At 42.2% G+C, this 25,961-nt stretch overlaps 5 protein-coding genes across 5 annotated transcripts; 3 read left to right on the top strand and 2 right to left on the bottom strand.

Moving 5' to 3' along the window:
- Positions 1 to 56: 56 nt before the first annotated feature.
- asl (argininosuccinate lyase) lies at positions 57 to 5,267 on the bottom strand. Its single transcript, XM_008333171.3, has 16 exons — positions 5,129 to 5,267; positions 4,471 to 4,665; positions 3,782 to 3,865; positions 3,597 to 3,653; positions 3,274 to 3,371; positions 3,027 to 3,104; positions 2,756 to 2,833; positions 2,620 to 2,672; positions 2,478 to 2,540; positions 2,264 to 2,378; positions 1,865 to 1,949; positions 1,358 to 1,417; positions 1,147 to 1,230; positions 923 to 1,003; positions 412 to 518; positions 57 to 252 (listed from the first exon to the last, which is right to left on the bottom strand). The coding sequence occupies exons 1-16, from the start codon at positions 5,141 to 5,143 to the stop codon at positions 87 to 89; spliced, it is 1,419 nt and encodes a 472-aa protein (XP_008331393.1). The 5' UTR covers positions 5,144 to 5,267; the 3' UTR covers positions 57 to 86.
- A 232-nt stretch (positions 5,268 to 5,499) lies between these two features.
- Positions 5,500 to 7,494, top strand: crcp (calcitonin gene-related peptide-receptor component protein). Its single transcript, XM_008333170.2, has 6 exons — positions 5,500 to 5,614; positions 5,925 to 5,961; positions 6,054 to 6,152; positions 6,264 to 6,358; positions 6,445 to 6,502; positions 6,667 to 7,494. Exons 1-6 carry the CDS (start codon positions 5,607 to 5,609, stop codon positions 6,811 to 6,813), a joined length of 444 nt encoding a protein of 147 aa, XP_008331392.1. The 5' UTR covers positions 5,500 to 5,606; the 3' UTR covers positions 6,814 to 7,494.
- An 854-nt stretch (positions 7,495 to 8,348) lies between these two features.
- LOC103395453 (protein-tyrosine sulfotransferase 1) lies at positions 8,349 to 13,855 on the top strand. Its single transcript, XM_008333169.3, has 6 exons — positions 8,349 to 8,586; positions 11,009 to 11,670; positions 11,962 to 12,120; positions 12,239 to 12,492; positions 13,237 to 13,443; positions 13,611 to 13,855. Exons 2-6 carry the CDS (start codon positions 11,263 to 11,265, stop codon positions 13,615 to 13,617), a joined length of 1,035 nt encoding a protein of 344 aa, XP_008331391.1. The 5' UTR covers positions 8,349 to 8,586; positions 11,009 to 11,262; the 3' UTR covers positions 13,618 to 13,855.
- A 686-nt stretch (positions 13,856 to 14,541) lies between these two features.
- Positions 14,542 to 17,776, bottom strand: LOC103395452 (uncharacterized). Its single transcript, XM_008333168.3, has one exon. It carries the CDS (start codon positions 17,656 to 17,658, stop codon positions 14,659 to 14,661), a length of 3,000 nt encoding a protein of 999 aa, XP_008331390.1. The 5' UTR covers positions 17,659 to 17,776; the 3' UTR covers positions 14,542 to 14,658.
- Positions 17,777 to 18,383: 607 nt separating this feature from the next.
- LOC103395451 (clathrin interactor 1-like) lies at positions 18,384 to 24,975 on the top strand. The gene is made up of 12 exons (XM_008333167.3): positions 18,384 to 18,589; positions 20,694 to 20,798; positions 20,958 to 21,054; positions 21,174 to 21,282; positions 21,379 to 21,597; positions 21,796 to 21,964; positions 22,163 to 22,379; positions 22,456 to 22,537; positions 22,633 to 22,710; positions 22,798 to 23,123; positions 23,361 to 23,535; positions 23,622 to 24,975. The coding sequence occupies exons 1-12, from the start codon at positions 18,549 to 18,551 to the stop codon at positions 23,978 to 23,980; spliced, it is 1,977 nt and encodes a 658-aa protein (XP_008331389.1). The 5' UTR covers positions 18,384 to 18,548; the 3' UTR covers positions 23,981 to 24,975.
- The last annotated feature ends 986 nt before the right edge of the window (positions 24,976 to 25,961 follow it).

The raw sequence follows: 25,961 nt of genomic DNA, 5'->3' as shown, positions 1-25,961 counted from the left end.
CAATGTCCCTTAGACATTTATCTTCCTTCCTTCCAAAGACAGCTCTGAGTGGGTGGTCCATCCAAACACCTGAGGTTTATTTAGTTTTATTTACAGGCTTTATTGAAACCTCGACTCTGTTTCTTCAGCCAGTGTCTCAGGTGCTCCACCTGAGCAGTGACGCTACTCTTGGCTGTGCCTCCGGGGGCGCTGTACTGCTCGACACTGCTCCTGTAGTCCCACACAGAGGACACGTCTTGACCAAACAGAGGGCTGCGTGACAAGAGCAGAAGCAGAGTGAAGGAGACGACCAGTGCAGCCACAGAAAAACGGACAAAGTTAGCTTCTTAATATCGATATTTACGATTTGACCTCTAACAGGTTTGTAGCCAGCAGGTGTGATTGTGTTGATGAATAACTGGAGACGGTTACCTGAGAGCACTGAGGTCATCTACAGTCAGTTGATTCAGAGGCACATTTTTGGTTTCGGCCATAAACACGGCCTTTCCTGAGACGCCGTGAGCTTCTCTGAACGGCACCTGAAACAGAGCGACAACAACAAGTCTGGAATATTCAGAGGAAAGGTCAGAACCACCAAAACCCTGGAGATGTTCACCAGCAGCAGCAGCTCTACTTTGTCTGACTGCTGTCAAAACACAGCTGTGTTCAGTGCTTTATGGTCTAATTTCTTTCAAATGAAACTGTAACGTTAAAAACACTGACCCTGAACTGACATAATTTTAACTGATTAAAAAAAAACGCCCTGATTATCCCACAGACTTCCATGCAACCCAAGTGCGTTACAGACGCCCCCTGGTGGATTCCCTGAGCACCATTTTTGAAACTCCCATTCAGTCTATGATCAATTCTCTGACAATTTGTTTTGTAAATAAAAAAAATATAAAACAAAAAAAATCACATCACAGATTTCTGCAGCACTCACCCCCTTCCTGACGAGATAGTAGGCCAGATCTGTGGCCAACATGTCTGGACTGAGGGCCGCTTCCATCACACTCTGATTAACCTGGAAAACACATCACTGTCAGAGGAAATATATAACTGACATGACTCTAAATCCTCGGGGGTAACAGTAGGATGGAGTATCTGTAGGACTATGAGGTATGTTTTTGTAGTACACCCTACAGTAGGGAGCAGTGATTTGCTGACCTGCAGAGTTGACACGACTCCTGACGTCACCTGCAGCACGGCATTGACGGTGTCGTAGCAGTCAAACATGGCTTCTTTGTCTTCCTGAAGGGGGCAGCAAACACACGGATATCAATACAAGAGCAGAGCAGACCTTAAAACTTAGACTGCAGCGAATGAAAATAATATGAAGTTGAATGGAGTTTTATTTTAAAATCAACTGTAGTCTGACCTGCAGGTCCTTGTTGTAGCTGCTGGGAAGTCCCTTCATCGTCATCATGAACCCTGCACACTGGAAACACACACACACGTTAAACAACTGACACAAAATTAGGGAGAGAAAGGAGAGTTTTAAAGTTACATCACATTACAGTTACATTAGTAATTTTAACTATTCTATATTTAAAAAAAACTGATGGGAACTTCACTAACGTCAACAGTGAAACTCTTTTCCAAAGAAACCAAACATGGGTGAAAAATGTAGAGAAAAGTAAATTCAAAATATGGCCCTGGATATTCAGTATCCTGTGTTTAATACCAGATGAACATTATTTGTTTTTTTAAATATCTGCTGGTGTTGAGAGCCAAAATAGAATGGTCATAAACCACATGGATGTTTAAGACAAACCTGTTTCCCAACTCTTCCTGCAGCTGCGGTAACTAACATACTGTAAAACTCTCACGGCACAGCTCTTTAATGAACGCAGAACAGAGAACACAGCGCCCTCTCTGGTCTTACACTGCCAAAGACACGACCTGCTTTGCTCCTGATCAGCTCCAGACTGTCAGCGTTCTTCTTCTGGGGCATCAGACTGCTGCCTGTGCTACACACACACACACACACATATAAACTGATTTGTATTTGTGTTTTTTTTTTAATTTTGTCCTTTATGCTTAAAAAGAGATTCTGAACTGACTGGTATGTGTTTTTTACAGTGCACGTTGTCAGCTGTGGTGAAGTCAACCATCAAGTCTTAAAACAAACACACAGACCTGCTGTTGTCGGGCAAAAAAACCCCGACAGCAGGAGTTGGTTTAAAGATGATACCAACAGTCAGTGTGAACCTTATATTGAACACTACATATTAACATCCAGGTGTAACTGTGTGTCACTTCCACACTGAGAAGACAGTCGTACCTGTAGGCGTCAGACAGTGTGATGAAGGAGAACTCCTTGGTGCTGTAGAGCAGCAGGTCCTCGGCCATTTTACTGAGGTGGGTCAAACACAGGGAGGACCAGAACAAGAACTCGGCTGAAGAGAAAAAGAAATATGCATATAAGAAAACATACAAGAAAAACATCTTTTTTAAAAACTGAAAACCCAAATTTATGTTGTTAAAAAAATACGTACCAACAAAGTCTCTTTGTGCCGTAGCATCCATGCTGTTCAGACTGATTCCATCAAAGTCCAACTCTACACAGACATAAAGAGCAGAGTCGTTCCTGTTGCTGTGGCCTCTACAGTGTGACTTTATTTTGCAGGTGTTCTGTACCTGACCGCAGCAGCTCTCTGTCGATGTCCAGTGGTGTTCCAGCAATAGCACCACTGCAACAACAGCAAATATTTATATGGGTCGAAATAAAATCACACAGTGTGAGGTGATGAGTGAGTGTGTGATCATGACTGACCTGCCCAGTGGTAAAACATTGACTCTTTTCCTGACCTCCTGAAGTCGCTCCACATCTCTGCTCAGAGCAACAGCGTGACTGGGAAACGTCCAACCAGAAAACACAGGAGCAGACAGGAAGAAAAAACAAGAAATGAAAATGCACTTCAGCAAAAATACTAATATACTTTCAGCCTTTCCCCTCAAGGGGTCGCCACAGTGGATCAACCTCCTTCACTCCACCTCTCTCTTTGACTTCAATACCAGAATATGTGATGATAAATGAGGCTGACCTTAAAATCCAGTGGCTCCATCTGATTGGCTGAGCTCTTTGCATGTGGGTGTAACCAGGAAACAGGACGTCGACTTCTCTGAGGATTAAAAAAAACTTACAAGACAACTTATAAAATACATTCCTAAATCTCGGGGGTGTCATTTTAAGACATAAAAATTAGAAGCTGGTGGTATGATACGTATGATGATACATGGATGCTGATACACTGTGTGGTGAGATGCTATGCTATGATGCATCAATCTTACACTGCTGCCCGCTCCACCATGGTGGAGATGAGCTGTAGGGCATTTTCTGACAGTTTGTCGATGGCATCTCTGAGCCACAGCCTCATGTCGGTCACGACCTGGTCGACAAACATTCACCCAGGACAACAGAAACATTTGGTTGAATTACAGTTACAGTAACAATGTTAAATGTTCTGTACAACCAGTCTGAAACACTAGCGTCAACATCAGGTTGGAGTTTTGGAATCTCAGGAAAATGAATCATGAAATGATAGAAAATAACCGTGGGTTTCCATGGTAACCATCCATTTCTGATGTTGTGTCTGTCAGAGGTTAGAACAAACCTGGTCATTCCTTCTCCTGCCAGTGTGCAGCTTTCCTGCTGGTGCACCAATCAGCTCCTGAGGAAACAGGAAGTTAGATAAAAGTCTGTCACAAAAGTCTCTGGAAAAAAAACAACTTCTTATTTCCTTTTATTCTAATGCACCTCGTGGGTGTAAACGACTGAAGAAATAAAATAAAACTTCACCTTTAACCTGCGTTCGTTGGCGGTATGGATGTCTTCATCTCCAGCTTTTATGACAAAGACACCTTTCGACCACTCTTCATGAATCTAAAAATATGTTTAAAAATAATTACTCTGAATTTACGTAGTCATTACATATTAACCTAAGAGAACAACAAAGTTAGGAACAAGAGAAATCTTATTTGTTCACAAAGATTTCCGTCACTGGCTGCTGCATGAATAGACACAGTCTAATCAAGAATGTTCCATTTGCTCTTATCTGGTTTTGGGTTTTATTTAAAAAAAAGAATTCAAACTTTGCATTTGCTAACACGTGAGATGGTCTAGTTCAAATATGGGTGTGTGAATTTACAAGAAACACACCTAATGGAATGGCGTGTGTGTGTGTGTATAGTTTAAGAAATTCAAATACACCAGATACATTACAATATAATTATAGTGATTATTTAAATATCCGGTTGATCTTCTTTGGTCTTTTTTCAGGCTGTGGAGACACTTCTGTTTGTAGGCGTGGATGACTTTTTTTTTTTAATTAATTTATTTCAATAAATAATTTACTGTCTGTTTTGTCCTCCTAACTGTCACCTGTAAACATTACTCCACTTTCCTTTCTTTAACTCAGCAGCACAGCATACTTGGAATGACTAACTAAACACACACACACACACAGGTTTTCAGTGCAGTGATCGTACCTGATCCATGGCCTGTGAGATCTGCTTCATCTCATCTGTGGTGACCAGCTTGGCCTTCTCCAGAGCCTTGACGTAAGCCTTACTCCCTCTGATGTCCGCATCCCACATCCTCTGGTCGTAGGTGATTGAAGCATTAAACTTCTCCATGATTGGATCGGTGTCTCCTACAAAACGACCTCCCCAAAGTTTACTTCCCTGGTGAAGAGAGAAAGTTTTTAGTACAGTACATAGAGGCATGTTATAGATGATAAATAAACGCAAGTAGAATTCAATTATGCATTTACCTAAAAAAAACATTGACTTTTATACTATTAAAAACTCATTTTAAGTCTAACCCCATGATGGAATTCAGTTGGAACAACGACATTTGTGAATGTAACATTTGGCTGAATTAATAATACATAACAGGTCGAGGCAATGATAACATTTAATCATATTGACTTTCATTGGTTTATCTGTTGAAGTGAATACGTCTCAGATTTTAGGAAGAAAACAACAGGTCAGTGGATATACAGTTCTTCATACGGCAGGCGAATCGGTTTTTTTTTTTTTAAAGTCGACGACGCTCCAGTCAGCCCTGGTTTTTACTTTGTCCAAATACACAGCTATATTTTGCATAAAGTTACGTAAAAAAACCATTAACAAATGTTAAACTTACCTCTGTGCTGCTCATACTGGTCTGGTGCTGAGCTGTGAAAAATGCTATCACTGCTGCTGCTGCTTCTGCTATATACGTCGGACCCACTGACGTAACAGCGTCGACAGCGTGTACACAAAAATACAAAACACATCTCCGTACGAAAAATAAATGACGTAACGCATACTTCTTGTGTTCCTGAAATTTTAATAATGTATTTGCTACTCAAGTGTAGGGTAAAGTGTAGGGTAAGTTAATTACATTTTTCTTTTTATTCTAAACGTGGCCCTAAAACTCACAATTCTACTATTTACGTGTTAATGTTGATTTAAAAATATATATAAGTAACAGCGTACTTGATAATTCACAGATAAAAATGCGAGAGGAAATACAACAAAAGAAAAATAGAAGCTTGATTCTAACGGGAACCTTTCTTTAGGACTACATTTTCCCACGGACGGCCTTAGTCAAACGGACCAATACCGTGCGCTTCACAATAATGGAAGTGTAAGCTTCTTGTTTACTTTGATAACACATTTGTTTCTCTCTCATTTTAGTTTTAGCTCTAGTAATGTGGTGTTGTTTTATTTTTTAAAAATGTCACAAATGAATAGCAATATGTTTAGCTATAAATGATGCGATGTCTTTTCGGTAATACGTAGATTTATACATTACTTGATATTTATGTTTGACGTTTTTATATAAACCAGGAACAACGTTAATGATACTAGTCAAAGATAAGCTCACGGATGAGAGTTATAATATATCGAGATTATATCTGGTGTTAAATTTTGCTTTTATGTGTCTCCGTTTTCAGGAAAAATGCTAACGCTGCTATGCTCAGTAACTATGAGGTCAGTATGTCTGTGTATGTTTTTATTAATCAAGGGAAGAGCATATTTAATATAGTGACCTATATATATGACCTACTCACTTTTATTTCTAGGTGTTCAAACTCCTGACAGATATGAAGGAACAAAGGAAAGAGAGTGGAAAAAGTAAAAACAGCGCAGGGCAGCAGAACCTAAACACCATCATGTATGAGGTAGGCTCAAGTCCTCCCCACTGCTTCAACAGACTTGAACTCACTCTTTATGCCTGTGGTGTTACATTTACAATCCCATGACATACAGTATTTTATATGTTTTAATCACAGACACTCAAGCACCTGTCAAATACACCGTGCAGCAGACAGAATGAAGAAGTGGTCAAAGTGTTTCTCACTACTATGGTGCCTCACAAACTCACCAAGTAAGTTGGAGCAAATTCAGGTGTATGTATATTTTATGTAATAATCTGCCTTTTCTAAAGATTATTTTCCCTTGTTGTGTCCAAAGAGCAGAAAAGCTGCAGTTACTGAACCACCGGCCACAGACAGCAGTGGAAATTCAGCTGGTATTTTCTTTTACTTTTTCTGTCTAATCTAATAATATAATCTAATAATTAATATAATTTGAACTTTATTGATCCCATGTTTGGCGCCTGCTGGGGGCGTTTTCCGAGCTTCTTGTGTACTCACCACTTTGTAATATCTCAGTAATTGCATTTTTCTTGTCCAGATGGTTGAAGAAAGTGAGGAGCGTTTATCGGAGGAACAGATCGAGGAGCTCATCCAGACAGTTGCAGATGTCCTACCTGGTGACCCTGAGCAGGAAAACAAAGCTCCAACAGAAGTAGAGATGGATAAAGGTGGTGAACAGTCATGACCCGGTGTCAACTCATGACTATTGTGGCCGATACACAAACAACTGGATTGGCAGTAATGACGAAAAAAAAAAGGTTGCACAGCGAGTGTCAGGACTCAGATTATCTGATTGTTGAAAAAATAATTAAATTATTTACATAATGGTGAGTAAATTCTCTAATACAAACAAATGTGTTCTCCTTTTTTTAGTGTGCACTATGCACACACTCCCAAATGTATTGATCATGAGTCACATATAAACCTGTCTGATAGCTGACTTGTTTAAGGTCAACCACTTCACTGACAAAATGAAATCTAACACTGCTGGGGTGTGTCGTCTGTTTGTTTTGTTTTTTCACCTTGAATAACACAAACAAAAAAGGAAGAGGCAGGTTTCATTTTCTAAAAGTGTTGCAGACTTCTTGTGAAAGTTGATGTGATAAATGACTAAACTGGGAAGCTGTGTGGTGCAACTTTACTGACTGAAGAGCTGAGTACAAACTGGACATTATCACTGTAAACAAACAAACAGACAGATCAACCGTTGGCTCTGGACTACCTCATATTTGACTATATTTGTATGTGTAGAGCATTGAGCCATTGAACAACACTTTTGAGCTACAGCAGTAAAACTCATTAATACTTGTAGACAGTCATCAATGTCATTAATGTCATGTTAAAATAAACATAGTTACACAGTAAATTCAGTAGAATTTATTTTTTGGGGGGGAATAAAGTGCATAGAGAGGACATAGAGTGAAAAGGCCATTACATGGCCTTACCCAGGATCCCAACCCAACCTTTGGCTCAAACAAGAAAGCAAGAAACCAGTTTGAACAGACAAGGCTTTCGCATCAGTATGGCTTGGTTATCGGAATCAGATAGATAGATATTCTACTCATCCCTGGGGGAAATCTTTGGTGTTACATCTGCTCCTGCACAAGCCTTCAAGGAAAAACACAAAATGTGTGCAAAAGTGTAATCAATACATATTTACATATAATTAATAGTTTAAACAATATACTGAAAAAGATGGAAAGAAATATAAATGTAATTGTAAGTAACACTACTGTAAATGTCAAGATTACTGATATTGCCCATCAAATATTTCACAGTAAAACTATAATATTACAAAAAATATTGACCAAAATAAAGGCTATTTTTTTCTACCTTTCACTGATTTTATCAAACAAAAAAAACACTTTCCAAAATGAACTCCTATATCATAGTAAATGTTATGTTAGTAAATGTGTGTGGTCTGTTAATGAAAAGGCGAGTGTATTAAATTATCTGCGGCCTAACCTCCACTAAAACCCCACACTGTTATTAAATTTCCCTGGTGAGCCTTTAAGTGAGAGAACACGAATCGATGAGGTGAAGTAATTTAAACCTCTGGTGTGAAGAGAGGCGGAGGTAACGCCAGTTCAAGGGGCGGGATAAGCGTCAACGCGACCACCAATAGGATTCTTCCAAACTAACATGACGTGGATTTAGTGCGACCTACCGACCAATCAGAACCCTGGCTTACTCGGCCTATCTGTTGTCTCGATCGCCTGCCTTTTTTTTTTCACTCGCTCGCTCCCTTACTGTAGTAGTCGGTAGAGACAGCTCAAAGTTCAGCTCCGACAGTGGTGCAGTATTTTGATGAGTGTTTTTCAGCTACTAAATGACGCCGATATCTCCTTAGACGTGACATCTGCCCACGGAGCAGCGTTCACGTGACCCACAAACTGCGTCGTTTGTGGTGGAGCTGACGGTCTCTTCATGTGAATGTGGAGTTTTCCCACTGACGCTGGTGAGTGAGAGCATCATTGTATTTAACGGTTGACACGATTCAAAGATCATTTGGGCTTTTGTTACGTTTCATTTTTAAAAACCCAATGGAAACATGACACACAAAAGACAGTCAGACAGACAAACAGTCAGACAGGCTTCGTGTCTGTGTCACGGTGCGTTTGAGTGACAGCGGGTCACTCACCTGGTGACTGTCTGCCTCGGGTGCATTTTTGCGTGGCAGGAAAGATGATACACGGGCGAGTCAGCCAGATGTTCAGGGCTGCTGGGATTTGACTGTGTAATAATCACGTGTGTCCACGGACACGGCGTTAGCTGCCGTGATAGTGGAGCTGTGACCTATTTAACACCACCACAACAACAACAACACCTGGTCTGTGTGTGAATGTAGTTGTAGCATCGTGAGGGGAGTCAGTGTAAAGTAGCTGGAAATAGTTCATTAAATGGAGATTAAAATTCAGTTTTTGGAAGTAGTCAGTTTATCAGAATTGATAATAATCTATCAACTAAATGTACTCATTATTTGCTCGTTGGTCGTTTGTTATAATCGTTTAGGGCCACATTAAGATAATGTTAAAAACGAAAAGATTCTCAGAATTAACCACGTCACAGTGTTTCACAGAAACACTAAAAAAAATTTAAAAAAATAAAACAACAAGACAACAAAACAACTAAAAAAAATTTAAAAAAATAAAACAACCTTAGAAGTTACTTACGTTCACTGAACATATCACTGAAACTGTTCCTGTTTATAAATTGCACTGTTTCCTATTATGATTGGGTCTAATTAGCTGTTAGCTGTGACACAGTGAGGGCTATGACAAGTGGTGATTTATCTAAAGGAGGCCATTTGAGGAAATTGTTGCAACAGCAGATCTGCTTTTGGCAGCAGCAGACGACGTGGAGTAAAGGAAGAAAGTGGAAGTTGCACACTCCCACTCAGTTCCCCCTTCTTCAGCAGAAAACCAGTGTCACTGCTCCCTCCTGTCAGAAACAAGGAGCCTTTCTTGACTGTGAAAGGAATTCAGCGAGAGATGAAGCTTAAAACGTCAGGGGACAGTTGTGGAGCGAACAGCAGGAACGTCCATTAGAAGAACCAGTGGCTCACTGCAGGATTTTGACAGATGTAAATGCAGATAAACAGGATATGTTTGAAAAGAGATTGTCTGTTCCCTCGGCAGGAAGTCACAGCTTTCTTGACTATAAAAGATGACTCAGGTTTGGATTTCCCACTGACCTCAGAGGCATCACTTTGCTGTATTTCTGCCTGAGCTTCAGTCTGTTGATATATTCCAGGAATCAGAGCGACGATATCATCCTCTCATTGTAGTGGAGAACATTTTGTCCTTATATTCACATATATTTTTATATATATCATTTTTGCCAATACTCACCCTTTATAGAAACATTAAGTTCATCAGAAAAGTATCCAAAATTAAATAAAAATAAATAGAACTAAATAGTTCTTAGTTTGTGAAGCCCTGTAAAGTGTGCAACCGCGGCTCATTTCATCCACTGGCCTTAATCTGAAAAAGACTTAATCTGTGCATGCATTAGCATTACGCATAAAAGCTGGTGGTTTGCCCTGGATTTAACGTGGCTCTGAGCAGCACTGGAGGAAATATCTGCCAGGTCTGGAGTTCTCCACCTCCTGCTGTTTTTTCCCCTCTCCTCTTTGATGGTCAGACTGGATTTCTTTGGCAGACTCCACCGCACGGAGACCAGGGTTTCCCACGTGGCATCCAGATGTGAATCTCCACATCCAGTCTGAAAAGAAAATACCACTGGTAGATGGATTACATAATGAGCTGCTAATGACATTGGTGTCATTAACCTACACGATTCAGGGCTTCGCTTCGTTTGCTCTTTTTGCTACAGTCAGTTTTGTTGATGCTTTTTTTTTTGCACGCTAAAAAAAGAAAAAAAAAAGAAAAAAGAGGAATTATTATCTTTCCATGATGACACTGTGTCCCCACCAGAAAAAATGTTCACAGCGATGTTCTGCTTTTTTTTCTTTTTTTTTTTTTCTTTTTTTTGCATTGCAGTGTGGCAAAAACATGTCAGTTCAAATGAACACACCAACAAGTCATAATTAGCAGCTTTGGATCTCAGATGGTGTGTGTGTGTGTGTGTGTGTGTGTGTGTGTGTTTCAGGCCACAGTGTCACTGGATATCCTCCCAGTGTCATCACAGAAAAGTGCAGACTTGCATTGTTTAGAAAGGAAGTTGTCCAAACAAATGAAAGCGTGTGCAAGAGTCAAAATAACACCCGGTCTTTTCACACCTACTGTTCACACATGAATGATGTTGTTGCTGCAAGATAAACGCGCTAACCACATCTACATAGATGGCACATTTACAATTTTTTTTTCTTCTCACAGTAAAACTGTGAAAACTGATTTTCCAATCTTCTTGTTTTGTAGGGATGATGGACAAAAGACGCACTGAGGTTTGGATTGGAACAGACCCCGGTCCTTCTCTCCTTCCCTGAACCCTGAGGCCTCCCCCGCCCCCTCCACCTCCTGACTACACCCACACAGGCTACCTCCTCATCTCAGCTGTGTGACTTTTTTCCATATCGGCTGAATTCCCACAGTCCTTTAATAAAATCCAAGATCCCAGGCAGGCGTCCACGTACCTCATGTCTCGGTGACGGGCCGACAGAATCCCAGGAACCATGAGGAGCAGCCGGTCCAGTCTGCTGCTGGGCTGCATTCTCCTGTGCTCCGCCTCACTGCTCTACCTGGGCATGAGCGGGACGGGGTGCCCTCCAAAGAGTCATCGGCACCGGTGGATGGAACTCAACCTGGGCGCGGCCAATCAGAGCCTGGCCCTTCCGGAACAGTTCCCCGAAGACACGGCGCTGATCTTCATCGGGGGCTTCCCCAGGAGCGGCACCACGCTGATGCGCGTCATGCTGGACGCCCACAATGCGGTACGCTGCGGGGAGGAGACTCGCGTGATCCCCCGCCTGCTGGCCATGCGGGCCACCTGGAGTCGCTCCGCGAAGGAGAGGATACGATTGGACGAGGCAGGCGTGACAGACCAAGTGTTGGATTCAGCTGTGCGAGCGTTTTTGTTAGAGGTGAGTTTGAGTCGAGCTGTTCAGGGCAGTAACACACACACACACACACACACACACACACACACACACACACACACACACACACACACACACACATGTGTTACCTCAGAAACCACAAGTCAAGTGTTTAAACCTGCTGAGCCGGCGATAATGAGTTGTTTGTTTATCGACCGGAAACCTGGTTTTAAACGTGTTAACCTCCTGGTACAAAGTCCAAAGAGAAGGTCAACATGTTTCGCTCAGAGGGGGAAATATTTATATATCCTCACTGTGGTCCCGTGTGTGTTTCAGGTTATCGTCGGCCATGGAGAGCCTGCGCCGCGGCTTTGCAACAAAGACCCGTTTGCTCTGAAGTCTCTGTCGTACCTGGCTAAAATCTTTCCTAAAGCCAAATTCGTGCTCATGCTGAGAGACGGACGAGCGGCCGTCCACTCCATGATATCACGCAAGGTATTCTTCACATAATAATATAATATGTACCACATATATATATGTATTTTTGTAAAATGTATTTTTTAAAAGCATTTTTATATTCCTGGAATATATGGTTCTCTCCGTCCAATCACAGGTGACCATCTCTGGCTTCGACCTGACCAGCTACAGAGACTGTCTGACCAAGTGGAGCAGCGCGGTGGAGACCATGTTCAGCCAGTGTCAGTCGGCGGGCGGGCACCGCTGTCTGCCCGTTCACTACGAGCAACTCGTCCTGCGCCCGGAGGACGAAATGAGGAAGTTGCTTCAGTTCCTGGACCTGCAGTGGGATCCGTCGGTGCTGCACCACGAGGAGCTGATTGGAAAAGCAGGCGGCGTTTCTCTGTCCAAGTATGTGTGTGTGACCTGCAGCCACAGAGCACGTGTCTCAGTGATGACAGTACGTGTGTGTAGGTGAAGACAAAGGTCACAGAGGTCACTGGACACCTCCACAGCAGCAGGTCAGAGTGCAGGGGAATCAGATCCCAGGAAAAGATCAGTTCCACTCTGGTATTTTTATCTGTTGTTGCAGAGATCGGATCAATGAGGTTCAAAATGACACAAACACAGGTGAAGGTGAAAGAATGAGAGACAAACAAACATGAACTATTGTTTACTGTAGTTGAATTCTGTTTTTTTAAACACAGAATACAGATAATAGTCATGTTATTAATGTCATGTTATTAGGTCTACCAGTTATTATGGTCCATATGTTTAACTCATCATCAGGTTTAACTTCTTTACTCATGGGCCGTTTCTGCTGAAGTCGGCTTCATTTTGGTAACGTCGCTGTCGTTCAGCATTTGGTCTGTGGAGAAAACAAAATGAACCGAGACAGGATGAGGTTTTTAAGGAGGATTATGGGAAGTCGTGATGTCATGGAATGTTGTGTTTATATAACAAACGTGACTCAGCAGCGTTGTCACGATATTTCCTTCATAAAACCGACTTCAACAGAGAAGTGAGTTGAGGTTTTGAGTTAAACTGAAGTACAATTTAACCTAAATAGTGTTGTGAATTTTTTTTTATTTTAATTTTTTGAACTTTCTCATTAATAACCTTCACCATTGATCACCTCTGTTTGTGTCCACACAGGGTGGAGCGGTCCACAGACCAGGTGATGAAGCCCGTGAACACAGACGCCCTGTCCACGTGGGTGGGCCACATTCCCTCTGACGTGTTGAGCGACATGGCAGAGATCGCCCCCATGTTGGCCCGTCTCGGTTACGACCCGTACGCCAACCCACCGAACTACACGAGATCAGAGACGGAGGCGTCTCCTGTTAACTACCCACACGTGGGGTAATTAACCTTTAGACTGTCTCCATAGAATGGAAATAGATTCAAATGTTAGGTTTTATTTTTTTTTCTTTCTTGGATGATTTTGATCTCATCACATAAAAATGTACTCTTTCATTTATTTCTCTGATCAGTGACTGACCAACTGGATCTGTTGTTTCCCCCCCCAGAGTCTGAAACGGCCACATTCCAACCTCCTGTAAGTGGAGGAGACTAGGAAAGTGTGTTTGCCTGGTTCAGTGTTCCATGACACCGACGGACCATGAACCCACCGACCAGATCACTGGTTGTTTTTTCAACATCGCATGAAGAGTTTAAAACTCCCTGTGGGAACTGAGCCTCGAGGACCGGAGTGAGGTGATGTCTGCCGCGGGTTCACATTCCAGGAGGTTCGATGACCGGTCTGAGCCATCGACGATGTGGTTCGATGACCGGTCTGAGCCATCGACTGTTTACTATGTAAGTGAACCACTTCAAGTCAACCGCTTCTCACTCACCAACTCTTCACCTCAGTGAACGGACGTTCGGACGCGTCCTAACCTTCTACCTGCGAGTGTTCCGGACTCTGGGATGTTATGACTTCACTATGAATGTGAATGTGTCTTGACACAAACCTTCTACTCACTGCAACGTCAGTCTCTGGCCATAAAGCAAAATGACTGTATATTTTTGGAGATGTATGTTTATTTTCCTAAATAAATTATTTTGGTGTCGACATCATCCATTCAGGAAGTTGAATGTTGTTTATTCTTGTATTTGTAGCCATGTCTTAACCTGAATTAAAAACAAAAAAAAACTTGACTGACACATTTGGAGTGTAGTTTTTTTATTTAGTACTTTTTAAGTTACAAGCTTTGCCTTTTAGACAGTAGCAAACGGTGCCCTCTAGTGGTGAACATATGAAATAGGCTCACGGAAAAAGAAACATTAAGTCGTCGAAGCTGTCTATAGTAGCAGAAAAAAGTTTTAGAATCAGAACTTATGTCAAGACCAAGGTTAGTTAAACTAATAATAATACCATAATATCAACGTTGAACAACAATTCCACACGAGTTAAAAAGAGCAAAATCAAAAACAAATTGAAAAATTATTTCCTTAAAAAAAAAAATCAATTGGCAGATCTCTGAAGTCTGCATCCTCTGCATCCTGTTATGTAGTTGCCATCATCTTTGCATATCACCATAGTAACCATCCACTTGTCAGGTTTACCAGTGACATTTAAGACACAGCTTTCGGTATGGACCTCTTCTTCCTCCCCTTCCGTTTATTCCGCGTCCCTTGTTGGGGGACCTGGCAAGGCACGGATGTTTTGGCATCTTTTGCAGCTGCAGACACTTCGGTCTTTGTATGTGCCCCACCATTGTTTGTAATAGGTGTTAGATCACTGTCCAGAGCTGCAGGGTCAACGGCCTCCTCAGGTGCGTGGACAGTGTCCGTCCGCGCCAGTTCCCATTTGTCCATTGATGTTGGAGAATCTTCTAGATCTGCGAGGACAATGGCCTCCGTACGTGTTGGAGCGCCATCTACTGTTGCAGAGGCAGTGGCAGCCTGTGGTGCGCTCTCAGAGTCCATGTGTGCAAGTTCCCATGTTTCCACTGGTGATGAAGCACCGTCAGCCTCTGCACAGTCACCGACCTTCTTTGGTGTCAGTGAGAGATCCTGCATGTCCGCTGCTGTAGGGATCGTGACCGCAGAGACACCGTCCTCCTCTGGTACCTCTGGTTTGGTCACCTCTGTTAGCTCAGCTTTGTCCACAGATACAGGCATGTTGACTGTAGCTGTAGTGAGGCTGACATCTGTGGCTGCAGGAGTTTTGGTGTCGACTGGTGGAACAGTGGACTTCTGATCCGGAGCAGCTAAGATGTTGTCCGTAGCTGCAGTAACACTGGAGTCTTCTTGAACCACGGTTTTGTCCACAGTTACAGCGACACTGGTCGTAGTTGCAGGAGTGTGGTTAACAGCTGGAGGAACAGCTTCTGACAAGTTGTCCACCATGAAACTACCGGACATTTTGGACACAACTTCAGAACCACTTTCTTTTTTACGTTCCTGGGTTTTGCGTACGGCCATGGCGTAACTGACCTTCTTGCGAACAGTACCGCAGTGAGGTGAATAGGGGCTACACTTGTCAAGTTCCTGGCCGTTGTCCCCCGCTGCAAGAACGCATGTGTTTTTTGATCTCACGACATTGAATGGTGAAAATGTCCGGAACCTTCCGTCCAGTCTAACCAGATTAGGAAGCTTCTTGAAGACCTGGCCTATCCAGGTTGCATCGGCTGAGTGTCTTTTCTCCAGAGGATTTCCCACGAACACGAGCTCTCTGAGGCGTGGCAGTTCAGCTAACCGTTCAAATTCTGCCCATTCTTTGACCATGTTTTTGGACATGTGGAGGACCTTCAGGTGTTTGAGGCACTGGATTCCCTCCAGTCTCTCGATCCAGTTAAAGGAGATCCACAGTTCTTCGAGTGTGTCTGCAACCGCTTCAAGACCAGAGAGCTCTTTGATTTTATTTCTTTCTAACGACAATATTTTGAGCTTCCTCAGTCCATCCAGACCTGTGATTTTCTCAATGCAGTTTTTGGACAGAAACAGTGTCTCACAGTTGGTCAGTGTAGAGAGGCAGTCGCTCATCTTGACCACAGGGGGATTCTGGTTACACAGTTTTACGACTTTTGCGTTGCTCACTTTCTGCCTTATCTTCTTCTCCAATTTTCCCAATGCTATCTCAAGTGGCGAGACGTTGTCCAAAGCTGTAGCACCACACAAGGGCGCTGCTTCTGGAATGTTGTCCACAACCCAAGAAACACCACACCCCCCCGTCTTATGATCTTTACCTACAGCTGGGGGGAAACTAGCCTCATCTGAGGCGTTTTCGACTTCAGGTGCACTTTCCTCCTCAAGAACTAGAGCATCGTCCACAGCTGTAAATATACGCGACCCATCTGATCTGGGGTCGTTGACTTGTACTAATGATCTAAACCTTCCGTCAAGTCTAAGTAGATTTGGAAGCCTTTGAAAGACCTGGTCCATCCACGTTCCTTCGGCCGAGTGCTTCTCCTCCAGAGGATTTCCAATGAACACCAACTCTGTCAGACGTGGCAGAGTACCCAGCCTCTCAAACTCCGCCCACTCTTTTACCATATTCTTGGACATGTGGAGAATCTTCAGGTTCTTCAGACATTCGATTCCCAATAGTGTCTCGATCTGATTAAAAGAGATCCACAGCTCTTCTAACGTGTCTCCTAGAATGTCCAGCCCAAAGAGATTGTTAATGTTGCTTCTCTCTAGTGATAACACCTTCAGGTTCCTCACTCCATCCAGGTTGATTATCTTCTCTATGCGGTTGGTGAACACGGGCATCTGTTCACAGTTGGCTACAGGAGGATACTGATGGCACAGTTGTAACATGTTTGTGTTACTCACTTTCTGTCTGGCACTTTGCTCCTTTTTGCGCAACAGGACTTTATAATACGGGATAAAATGATTGTCCAAAGCTGAAGGAGAACAGGAAGCCACGTTGGCCTCACTGACCATCTCTGGTAGCTGGTCTTTGACCACGAGTGTGGACACAGATGTTTCTTCTGATCTTGGACCATTGACTACAGCTATGTTTACCTCAGTCTCCTCTCCAGTTTCCCTGCTCTCCACCTTCGTAGACACATTGACCTCTGCTGCTGTTAGAGGGCCACCAGCCTTCACTTGGTCTTGGGGACTGTCCACATTGGTGAAACCACAGATATTTGTTAGTGGTAGATTATCTGTCTCAGCTACAGGATGAAGAAAGTCCACTCTTGGTGGTGTGATGTCCACAGCTGCAGGGGCAAACACCCCCTCGTCTGCCTGAGAGGTGTGGCCATTTGCATAAATACAGATGTCTTCAAATGGTGAAGAATCTGTCACTGCTGAGAGATCACAGGACTCCACTGGACTTGGTGCATTGTCTCCAGCTGCGAGGACATTGTCCTCGGGACAGTCCACAGCCACAAACGTACAGTTTTCTTCTTCTTCTGTCTTGCCAGGTTTATTTACTTCACGTTCTGGGTTAATGTCCAGAGCTGCAGACAGACTGGCAGCTTTTGGTGACTCTTGACTTTCATCTCTGCGTTTTCTACCTGGTGGTTTTTTGTGGTCTGCAGGAGGAAAGAAATGTTCAAAAAGTCTTCTGACAGCCGTCGTGACTTTAACACCCACAAGAAGACCAACGAATGGTAAGGGCATTTTAGATTCGTTTTACTCTCAGATCCGCTACAGGAAAATTAAATTTTCTTTTTGTTTTGTTAGAAAAACGACTCTGTGTTTTAACATGCTGCCTCTTCTGTGTTCTTGGACAGTTTAGTCCTGAGTCATGTTTAGTTACTGCCAGTGGTAACCTGCATCTCAGTTTGACTTTAATATTAGTGCCTTTATTGTCTTTATTATTATTTGGTTGGTTTGTTGGCCTTGTTCCTGTTTACATGCATTTGGCCTTTTATCTGGGATGTGTTGACGCTATTATGACAGTTGTACATTATAGTCACTTACGTTGGATACCTTGCATTACTGCTCATTTCTTCTTCTTCCCATTTAATACCATTTATTTCTGTGACTTCAAATACGTCTAACAAGTTATACCTCACAAAGCAGTCACATCTTCAAACTGTTCTATTTTAAATAAAGACAATATAAGGAGTTTTGTTTGTGCTTTATTTCTGCAGCAGAGACAAACTTGGTGTAGTTTAACATGTCGACCTCTACAGTAAATACACGCCAAAACAAGTGGATTTCCTGCCGTGTTGACAAAAAAATAACACGTATACAATTTAACGTTCAATATTTTATTTCTGTCGATACAACCATAATGATTCATTAAACCTAACTCACGTAGTCTCGCGAGTCAACACACGTATGACGTTTCCGGTGATGTAAGCAGCAGCTACGTTCCCGTAGCAACAGAGGGCCGGTCCGTTAACCGCAGCGGTTGTAGGGGAAGCGGGGCAGCTCACCCTCGAGAGGAGACTGTTGAGGCTGATAACTGTCGCCGATAACCGGACACAAGCACTGTCTTGTGGGGTATAAAGACACGGGGGCGACGCATTAGCGAGGCGGGAAGCCCTCGGTCCCGTACGGTGATGCTGAACATGTGGAAAGTCAGAGAGCTGGTGGATAAAGCGTGAGTAACCCGGAGCAGGTGCATGCTATACGGTTATAATGCTAAGCTAATCATCAGCTTTTTTTTTTTAAAGCCGCCGACATGAACGGATACGGGCTCTGACGTCACGGCTGTTAGCCTTGACTAGCTGGCTAGCTGCCAATCTTTAACCTTGTTCAACAATGCTGGTAGTACAGAAGATATAATGTGTGTATAAAGTGACACTACGTACGGTGTCCACTTCCCCCGGTCCCAATAAGGATAGAAAAAATACGATGCTTTTACTTTTAATTAAGTGATTTCCAGTGCAGACGGGACGCTACCTTTTTAGCTAATTCACCATAGCCCGCCCTGGGTATCCGTTATTTGTGTACAGTAGCAGTGGTGTTGGTGTTGGTGTTGCTGCCGATGGATCACGCCCTGTCCCATCCCGCTGACTGCCGCTGGCTTCTCGATCTTCAATTTCATTGCGTTCGTTATTTATTTGAAAAAATAATATCAGTATTCGATTAAATAAAACAGTAATGTCCAATTTCTGTTAGGGTTAGTGACCAACTAAGCATGTTAGGTAATGTTCGCATGGTCCTGGACATTGGGAATTAAGCCCGACAGTGATAATGTAGGTGTTAGACATGAAATTGACATCCATAACCCTCAGGTCTATGGCTGAATAAAGGCAGGAAGTGCTATTTATTGAAGCCTACTTAACAAGCACTAAACCTTGAATAAACATGGTGCCATGAGACACCCTGTAGATGAAGTGACAATTTAAGTAACCTGCTCTGTTGGAAGAATAATATGTGGTTCAGTCAGTGTTGTACGTGCATTCACGTGAAACTTTTTTCAGCTTTTTTTTTTAATTTTTTTTTAGAATTTCTCAAATATGTGGTTTAACATTTCTAATATTAGTAAAATAGATCATGTTTATCTTTTCTCATACGTAATTTTGCTGGAGGGTATTTAAACAGTCTTGTTTCATGTGATGGTGTAAACAAGAGAGAAAAGGAGAGTCATTTGAGAAGAACAAGAACTGGTCTGTGGAGTTGTTTGTTCAATTCCAGTTTGTCTGCTTCGTTATGAGTCAAATATCTGGGTTTTTTGTGTGTTTTTTTTCCCCACCATTTTCAGACACACTTGTAAAATTTAATACAATCTTATGACTTGACTTCATACATGTTTTGTATTTAAGTAACCACTTAAATTCAATAAATATTTTTTAAATATTGTATAGACTGGACTGTAACAACACACACAGACAGACAAACTGTAACAACAGATGTAATGGACACCAGTTCCAATTAGCTGTCGATTGTGGCTGCCTGCTCACGATGAATGCACTCCATTATTGATTTCTCCCCCAATAGAGTTGTCTGTGTCAGCGTCACTTTTCATGCAGCTTCAGAGATGTTCTATCATAGAGGCCTGAGTTGTGTTTGTCAGCCTCCTCTACTGACAGAAGCAGAAGTGGAGTCACATCATCACTTTTTGTTTTCTAAGAAATGGAAGACTGCTAGAGAAACTGGGACATGAGGCAAAAAAAGGGAGTTTAATTTGATGACGTAAAAGGATTGAAGGTTCAAATGATAAGCAAAAAGGTCAGAATAAGGACTGGAAAAATATTTATAAAGGCATTATAGGGAGGTGGATTTTTCTTTTTCTAGTGCTTGTTCTGCTCTTATTAGTTACTTTTAGTATGAAGGCCATAACCTTCCATAGATAAACAGACACTGTGCTTAAAAGGAGGTTCTGTGTTGTGTTTTTCATGGTCATAAAATTGATGCCCAACAGCTGAATCATCTGAGCATGTGTGTTATATTTATGTCAATGTTTTCTCTCTGAAATGCAGAAGTCAGGACAGGGGTCATTTATTATTCAACAAACTGAGATTCCTTTCCTCTCACTTTGGTGTGTACTCTACAAAGTGTACACAGGACTGGAAATACAGATATATATATATATATGTATACACTGGGAAACGTCACAATATTTCATTTCAATACCATATCCATATTCAACAGCACTGTATTGATGCTTTTTATTAACAATTAAAATCTAAATAATCATGTCCTTGGTTCATTTTATTTTGCTTTCTTTTTTTCTAAACCAATGTTTTTCTTGTCAACAGCACCAATGTGGTGATGAACTACTCTGAGATTGAGTCCAAAGTAAGAGAGGCCACTAATGATGATCCCTGGGGACCCTCTGGACAACTGATGGGAGAAATAGCCAAGTATGTGGGTCATGAGAATTATAGCTGCTGCTAGATGAGAACATTTACTCAAAGAAAACTTGGAAGAAGTTCTTTTCTCCAGTACTTAAATCATAAGTAGAGAAGCTGAAACTCTTTCTTGACAACATTAAACTGCTATTTTTTATTTTGTGTGTGTAGATCTACCTTTCTGTATGAGCAGTTTCCAGAGGTGATGAACATGTTGTGGACCAGGATGCTGAAGGACAACAAGAAGAACTGGAGACGAGTCTATAAGGTGAGTTAGAGTCAGGACTGGGATAGTGACTGTGTTAACTAACAGTGACATATATCCCATGACTGTGAAAGACCGAGACTTGATCTGACTCCAGGATGTGTTCACTGTCTCTCCACCAGGCTCTGCTGCTGCTGGCCTATTTGATCAGGAACGGCTCTGAAAGAGTGGTGACCAGCGCCAGAGAACACATTTATGACCTGCGATCTCTAGAAAACTATCACTTCATCGGTGTGTTCCAGCTCTAATAGTTTTCCTTTTTTTTTTAAATTATTTATTCTGTTCAGTTGTCACACGTGTGTGTAAAATGTTTGTGTCAATTTACAGACGAGAACGGGAAAGATCAGGGCATCAATGTGCGTCAAAAAGTGAAGGAGATGGTGGAGTTCGTCCAGGATGACGACAGGTTGAGGGAGGAGAGGAAGAAAGCCAAGAAGAACAAAGACAAATACATCGGTGTCTCCTCTGACAGCATGGGAGGGAGTGGCGGTGGAGGAGGAGGATTAGGAGTAGGAGGAGGAGGAGGAGGAGTGAACCTAAAGAACTGTATGTGATGTGGATTGAATTATTATTGCTTATTATTTCACATATCTATAAAATTATTTTTTAAGTGTCATTGATGGCAGTATGTATCCAGTGTTAAGTCACTGTGTGTTTTTGTGGAATTAAAATATCTTGATTTTTGGTTGTTGAAATAACTTTTCTCATGCCACTGCCCTTCTTTCCTTCTTTCCCTTTTTGTAGCCAATGAGCTGGATCGAAACAAATGGGACGAGGACTGGGATAAGAGCAGAGGAGCTTTTCCCTTCAGCGAGAAACTGGGAGAGATCAGTGACAAAATAGGCAGCACTATCGACGACACAATCAACAAGTTCAGAAAGAAGGAACGGGATGATTCGCCCGATAGAGTCAGGTAGAGTCAAAGAGAGCGAGAGAGAGTGAGTTGACGTTTGGAGTGATGGATGAATGAGTTTGCATCACAACAATTACTACATACATTTAAATTGTAAAATTTCACAAAATTTCAAAAATGCTGTAAAATGAAATGAAATATTGCAGTATTTCAGCGCATCAGTATTTTCTTACACCCCTAATATTGTGTGTTTCACAGTGACAACGAGGAGGACCAGACGTCTAGGAACGGTCGTCAGGAAACTCTAGAGTTTAAAGATGAGGAGGAAACCGTCACAACCAAGAGCATCCAGATCACACAGGCCACAGAAACTACAACCACCACCACACGGAAACGCAGCGGAGCGCCGAGCAGCAAGACCCTGGATCTGGGGGCTGCGGCTCACTACACCGGAGACAAGAGTCCAGAGGACAAGGTAGAGTTCTCCCACTGACACCTGCACATTTTCAAAAGTGAGGCTCATGTCTGACTGTCTCCTCTCCTCGTCCCAGTCGTCAGGGAATCAGTCGTCCAGCGGTGGTATCGCTGACCTGTTATTGATTGACCCTTCACCTGGTCAGAGCAGTACAGCAGGTAACAGTGAACAGGTTTGCTCGAAGATTTTAGATGGAAAAAAATATAGCCATAAAACAGTTTAATTATTGCTTTTCTTTTGCTCCCTCATCCAGGTGGAACGTCAGAACTTATCGCTGGCTTTGCTGACTTCTCCTCCCCCGCAGCCTCTGCCACCCTCCCAACATCCACTGGTAAATTAGAGCGATGGTCGAAACTTTTTTGTTTAATCTAATATTTTGTTTTCTCAAATAAATATTTCTCTCCTCTCCTCTGAGCAGCTGCAGTATCATCCAATGGAAACGCTGAATTTGGAGACTGGAGTGCCTTCTCCACCAGTCCGCCTGCATCGTCAGGGTCGGCTTCTTCTCAGCCCGTCACTGACCTGTTTGGCAGCGTTCAGTCACCCAAAGCTGCGGCCTCTAATCCAAACACGGTCCCTCCTTCTGCCGAGCTCTTTGACCTGATGGGTGGATCCATGAGTCATCCGTTGACCAATCAACACACGACACTGAGTGCGTCTCAGAGTCTGACTTTCTCCCTGGGAGGGGTGACGCCAGGGGCTTCTGTTTCCATGCCCACCATGGCTTTCTCTCGCTCTCAACAAGTAAGTAGCACGTGGGTTTGCTAAATAAATAAAAGATGGAGGTTAAATTACAGCATCATCACTGAGTGACAGGGGTTAAAGTTAATCATTTCCAGAGATCTTACCTTGAGTTTTATTTTTACATTCTTTAGTTTCATGAAGGGGTTAAAGTTAATCATTTCCAGAGAGAGTTTCATGCGTCTGTTTTAATCACATTTTTGCTGCTAAAAGTGTAAAATGCCTATATTTTGATTTCAGAGTCTGGAGGGAATGACATCACAAGCACAACAGCAGAAGGTTGGGGTCGGAGGTCAGGGGTCTTTAGGGTCGACATGGTCTGACCCTTCTGTCAACATCAGCCTAGACTTCTTATCAGCGGGACTCAACTCCGCCAAGACACCACCCACTCTCAACAACATCATCCAGCAACAAGGTAACTCCGTTGTTCACACAAATTCTGGTTCAGGTTCAGGTTGTCCTTACAACGTGACGGACATTATTACACTTCTGTTTTTGCAGGAGTGCCTCCCGTCAACCTGTTGTCCCAGAACTTTGGGGGTCTCAATCTGAGCTCCCCACCCCATACGACGCCCATCAGACCTCCTTCCAATCCCATGATGGCAGGCGGCGCCATGACGATGGGCATGCCTACCTCCTTACCTGCAATGACCACGGGAACAATGGGCATGGGTGGGATACCTGCGAACCAAGGCATGATGGGAATGAACATGAGCATGAATCTGGGCATGGCCGCTCCGGTCATGATGAGTGGAATGGGAACGTCGGGAGTGGGAATGGGCCTGACTCACCCCATCCCCCCTGCCATGGTTCAGCCTAAACAAGATGCCTTTGCTAATTTTGGTAGTTTTGGGAAATGAAGGCATAAAATTGCGTGCGTGCGTTTGTGTGAGAGAGACTGTGTGAGTGTGTGTGTGAGAGATCATGCATGTTTGACAGAATGGGAGTTTAAACCACGGAAGAACTGCTGTACTTGAAGACATCCCTGCATGTTTCTCTCATTCTCTGCTACTGTTCTTTGGTGAGGTACCACCACTGATCACTCACCTACTCAGTAAATGACAAGACCTCTCAAACAGGAAAGAGCGCCCACTGGTGCTCTGTACAGAGCAGGGAAGTGATTAACCCACAGATTTTAGTCCTAACTTTATTCTGAGTATCAAGGTTGTCATATTAACCATTTTTATACCGTTTGTCCACTGCACTATACCCACACTCCTCACAACACAACAGTGCAAAAATGTTTTTCCTTTATACACAGGGTTACGTTGGAAACAGTGGAGTCTGAACCGAGGCTCTGTTATTAAGTTAATAAGTCCAGAGATAACGAGAACCACCAGGGGGCAAAAAATCAGTTTGACATTAAAGTCTTTGTGAAAATGATGCTGCTCTTTATTTAGATGACACAAAGGGCAGTTAATAAAGTTTGACTCTATTTAAAATTAGGATAAAATTGTATCAGATAGTCAATAATTTATTATGAGACACAATCTCAAACTCACGCTGTGTCCCTCTTCCCCAAACCTCTGTCTTCCTTTCTGAGGCTTCAATTTCCAGGTACCTCCTTCAGTTTCTTACATACAATCTATTTTTTTAGGCAGATCTAGTTAACTAGATCCAACTAAACTAGTTAACTCAGATGGAAATTGTTCAGTGCATAAATTAAGACATGTACATGTTGTCACTCTGTGTGTACAATGTAACGGTCACAGTATTCTCAGCAAAGGTGATGCCCTGTACCTCCAGCAGAGGACAGAAAGTTGTCGCATAATATCCTTTTCCTTTTTGTTGCCTCAGTTTGTTTGTAGCGGTTCACCACTGGGTGTGCAGGAGGATCTTGTTTTGTTTTTCAAGCAGCTTCACCACTGGGTGTGCAGGAGGATCTTTTGTTTTTCAAGCAGTCGTTGTCCAATGAACTAGCATCTTATCCAGGACCCAAGTTTCGAAGTACTCAATTTAACTGTAACAAAATAAAGAAACAGGTACAAGTGGTTTTATCCATTTTCCATATAACGCAGCCCAGGGACTCGATTTTAGGTCACAACCCGACATTTGAGAAACACTGGTTAAAAACTTAAAATAATGCAGAAATCTTCTTTAAAATACAACAAAACAATATAGCCCTCCTAAATGTATATTTTTGTTTAAAACAGCAACAAAGCAGCAAAAGTGGCAGAACATTAAAAAATAACCAAGTATTTTTTGCCATAAAACTTTTTCATTTCACTATTTTTAGCTTAATGGCATTTTTTAAAGTCTTGCAAATAATGTTCAACAAAAACAACATTCAACCTTAGCATGAAATGCAAGAGTTCTTCACATAATTTACCATAAAAGGCCTACCGGTAATCAAATAGTCTTGAGATGTTGAGTGATACCTGTAAGTGCGAATAACAAGTTAATGTGAGTGTGTGTGAGTTTGTGTATGAATTTAGTTTCCTGTTTGATGTGCAAACACAATTAAGCAGAGTCTGGTGTAATTTTGTGAGGCACTGCACTCCAAATGACCAAATCTTTATTTTATTACTCTCAGAATCATGATTCCATAGTAATTAGTTTAATACTTTTAGTTTTCTGGTTCTTTTGCTGATGTGGAACATAAACTATTATTAACATTATTTAGTTTTAAGAAACTGATTTTCTTTTTTGGTACAGGTATGCTTTGTTTGATTGTACTCTATATTTTCTGTACTTCATTCAACAATAAATTAAATTGTAACAAGAAACGGTCGAAGTCCATATTTTTACTACTGTTACCATATGACCAAGTAGTGTTAACTAACACACCTCTTGTTCTGATGACAGAAAACCTTAAGTTGCCTTTGTTCTACCAATTTGGAG

The sequence above is a fragment of the Cynoglossus semilaevis genome, chromosome 19, assembly GCF_000523025.1.
Source record: "Cynoglossus semilaevis isolate Cse_v1.0 chromosome 19, Cse_v1.0, whole genome shotgun sequence".
Lineage (NCBI taxonomy): Eukaryota > Metazoa > Chordata > Actinopteri > Pleuronectiformes > Cynoglossidae > Cynoglossus > Cynoglossus semilaevis.
The sequence above is the reverse complement of the archived record's forward strand: the minus strand, read 5'-3'. Positions and strand labels throughout refer to the sequence as shown.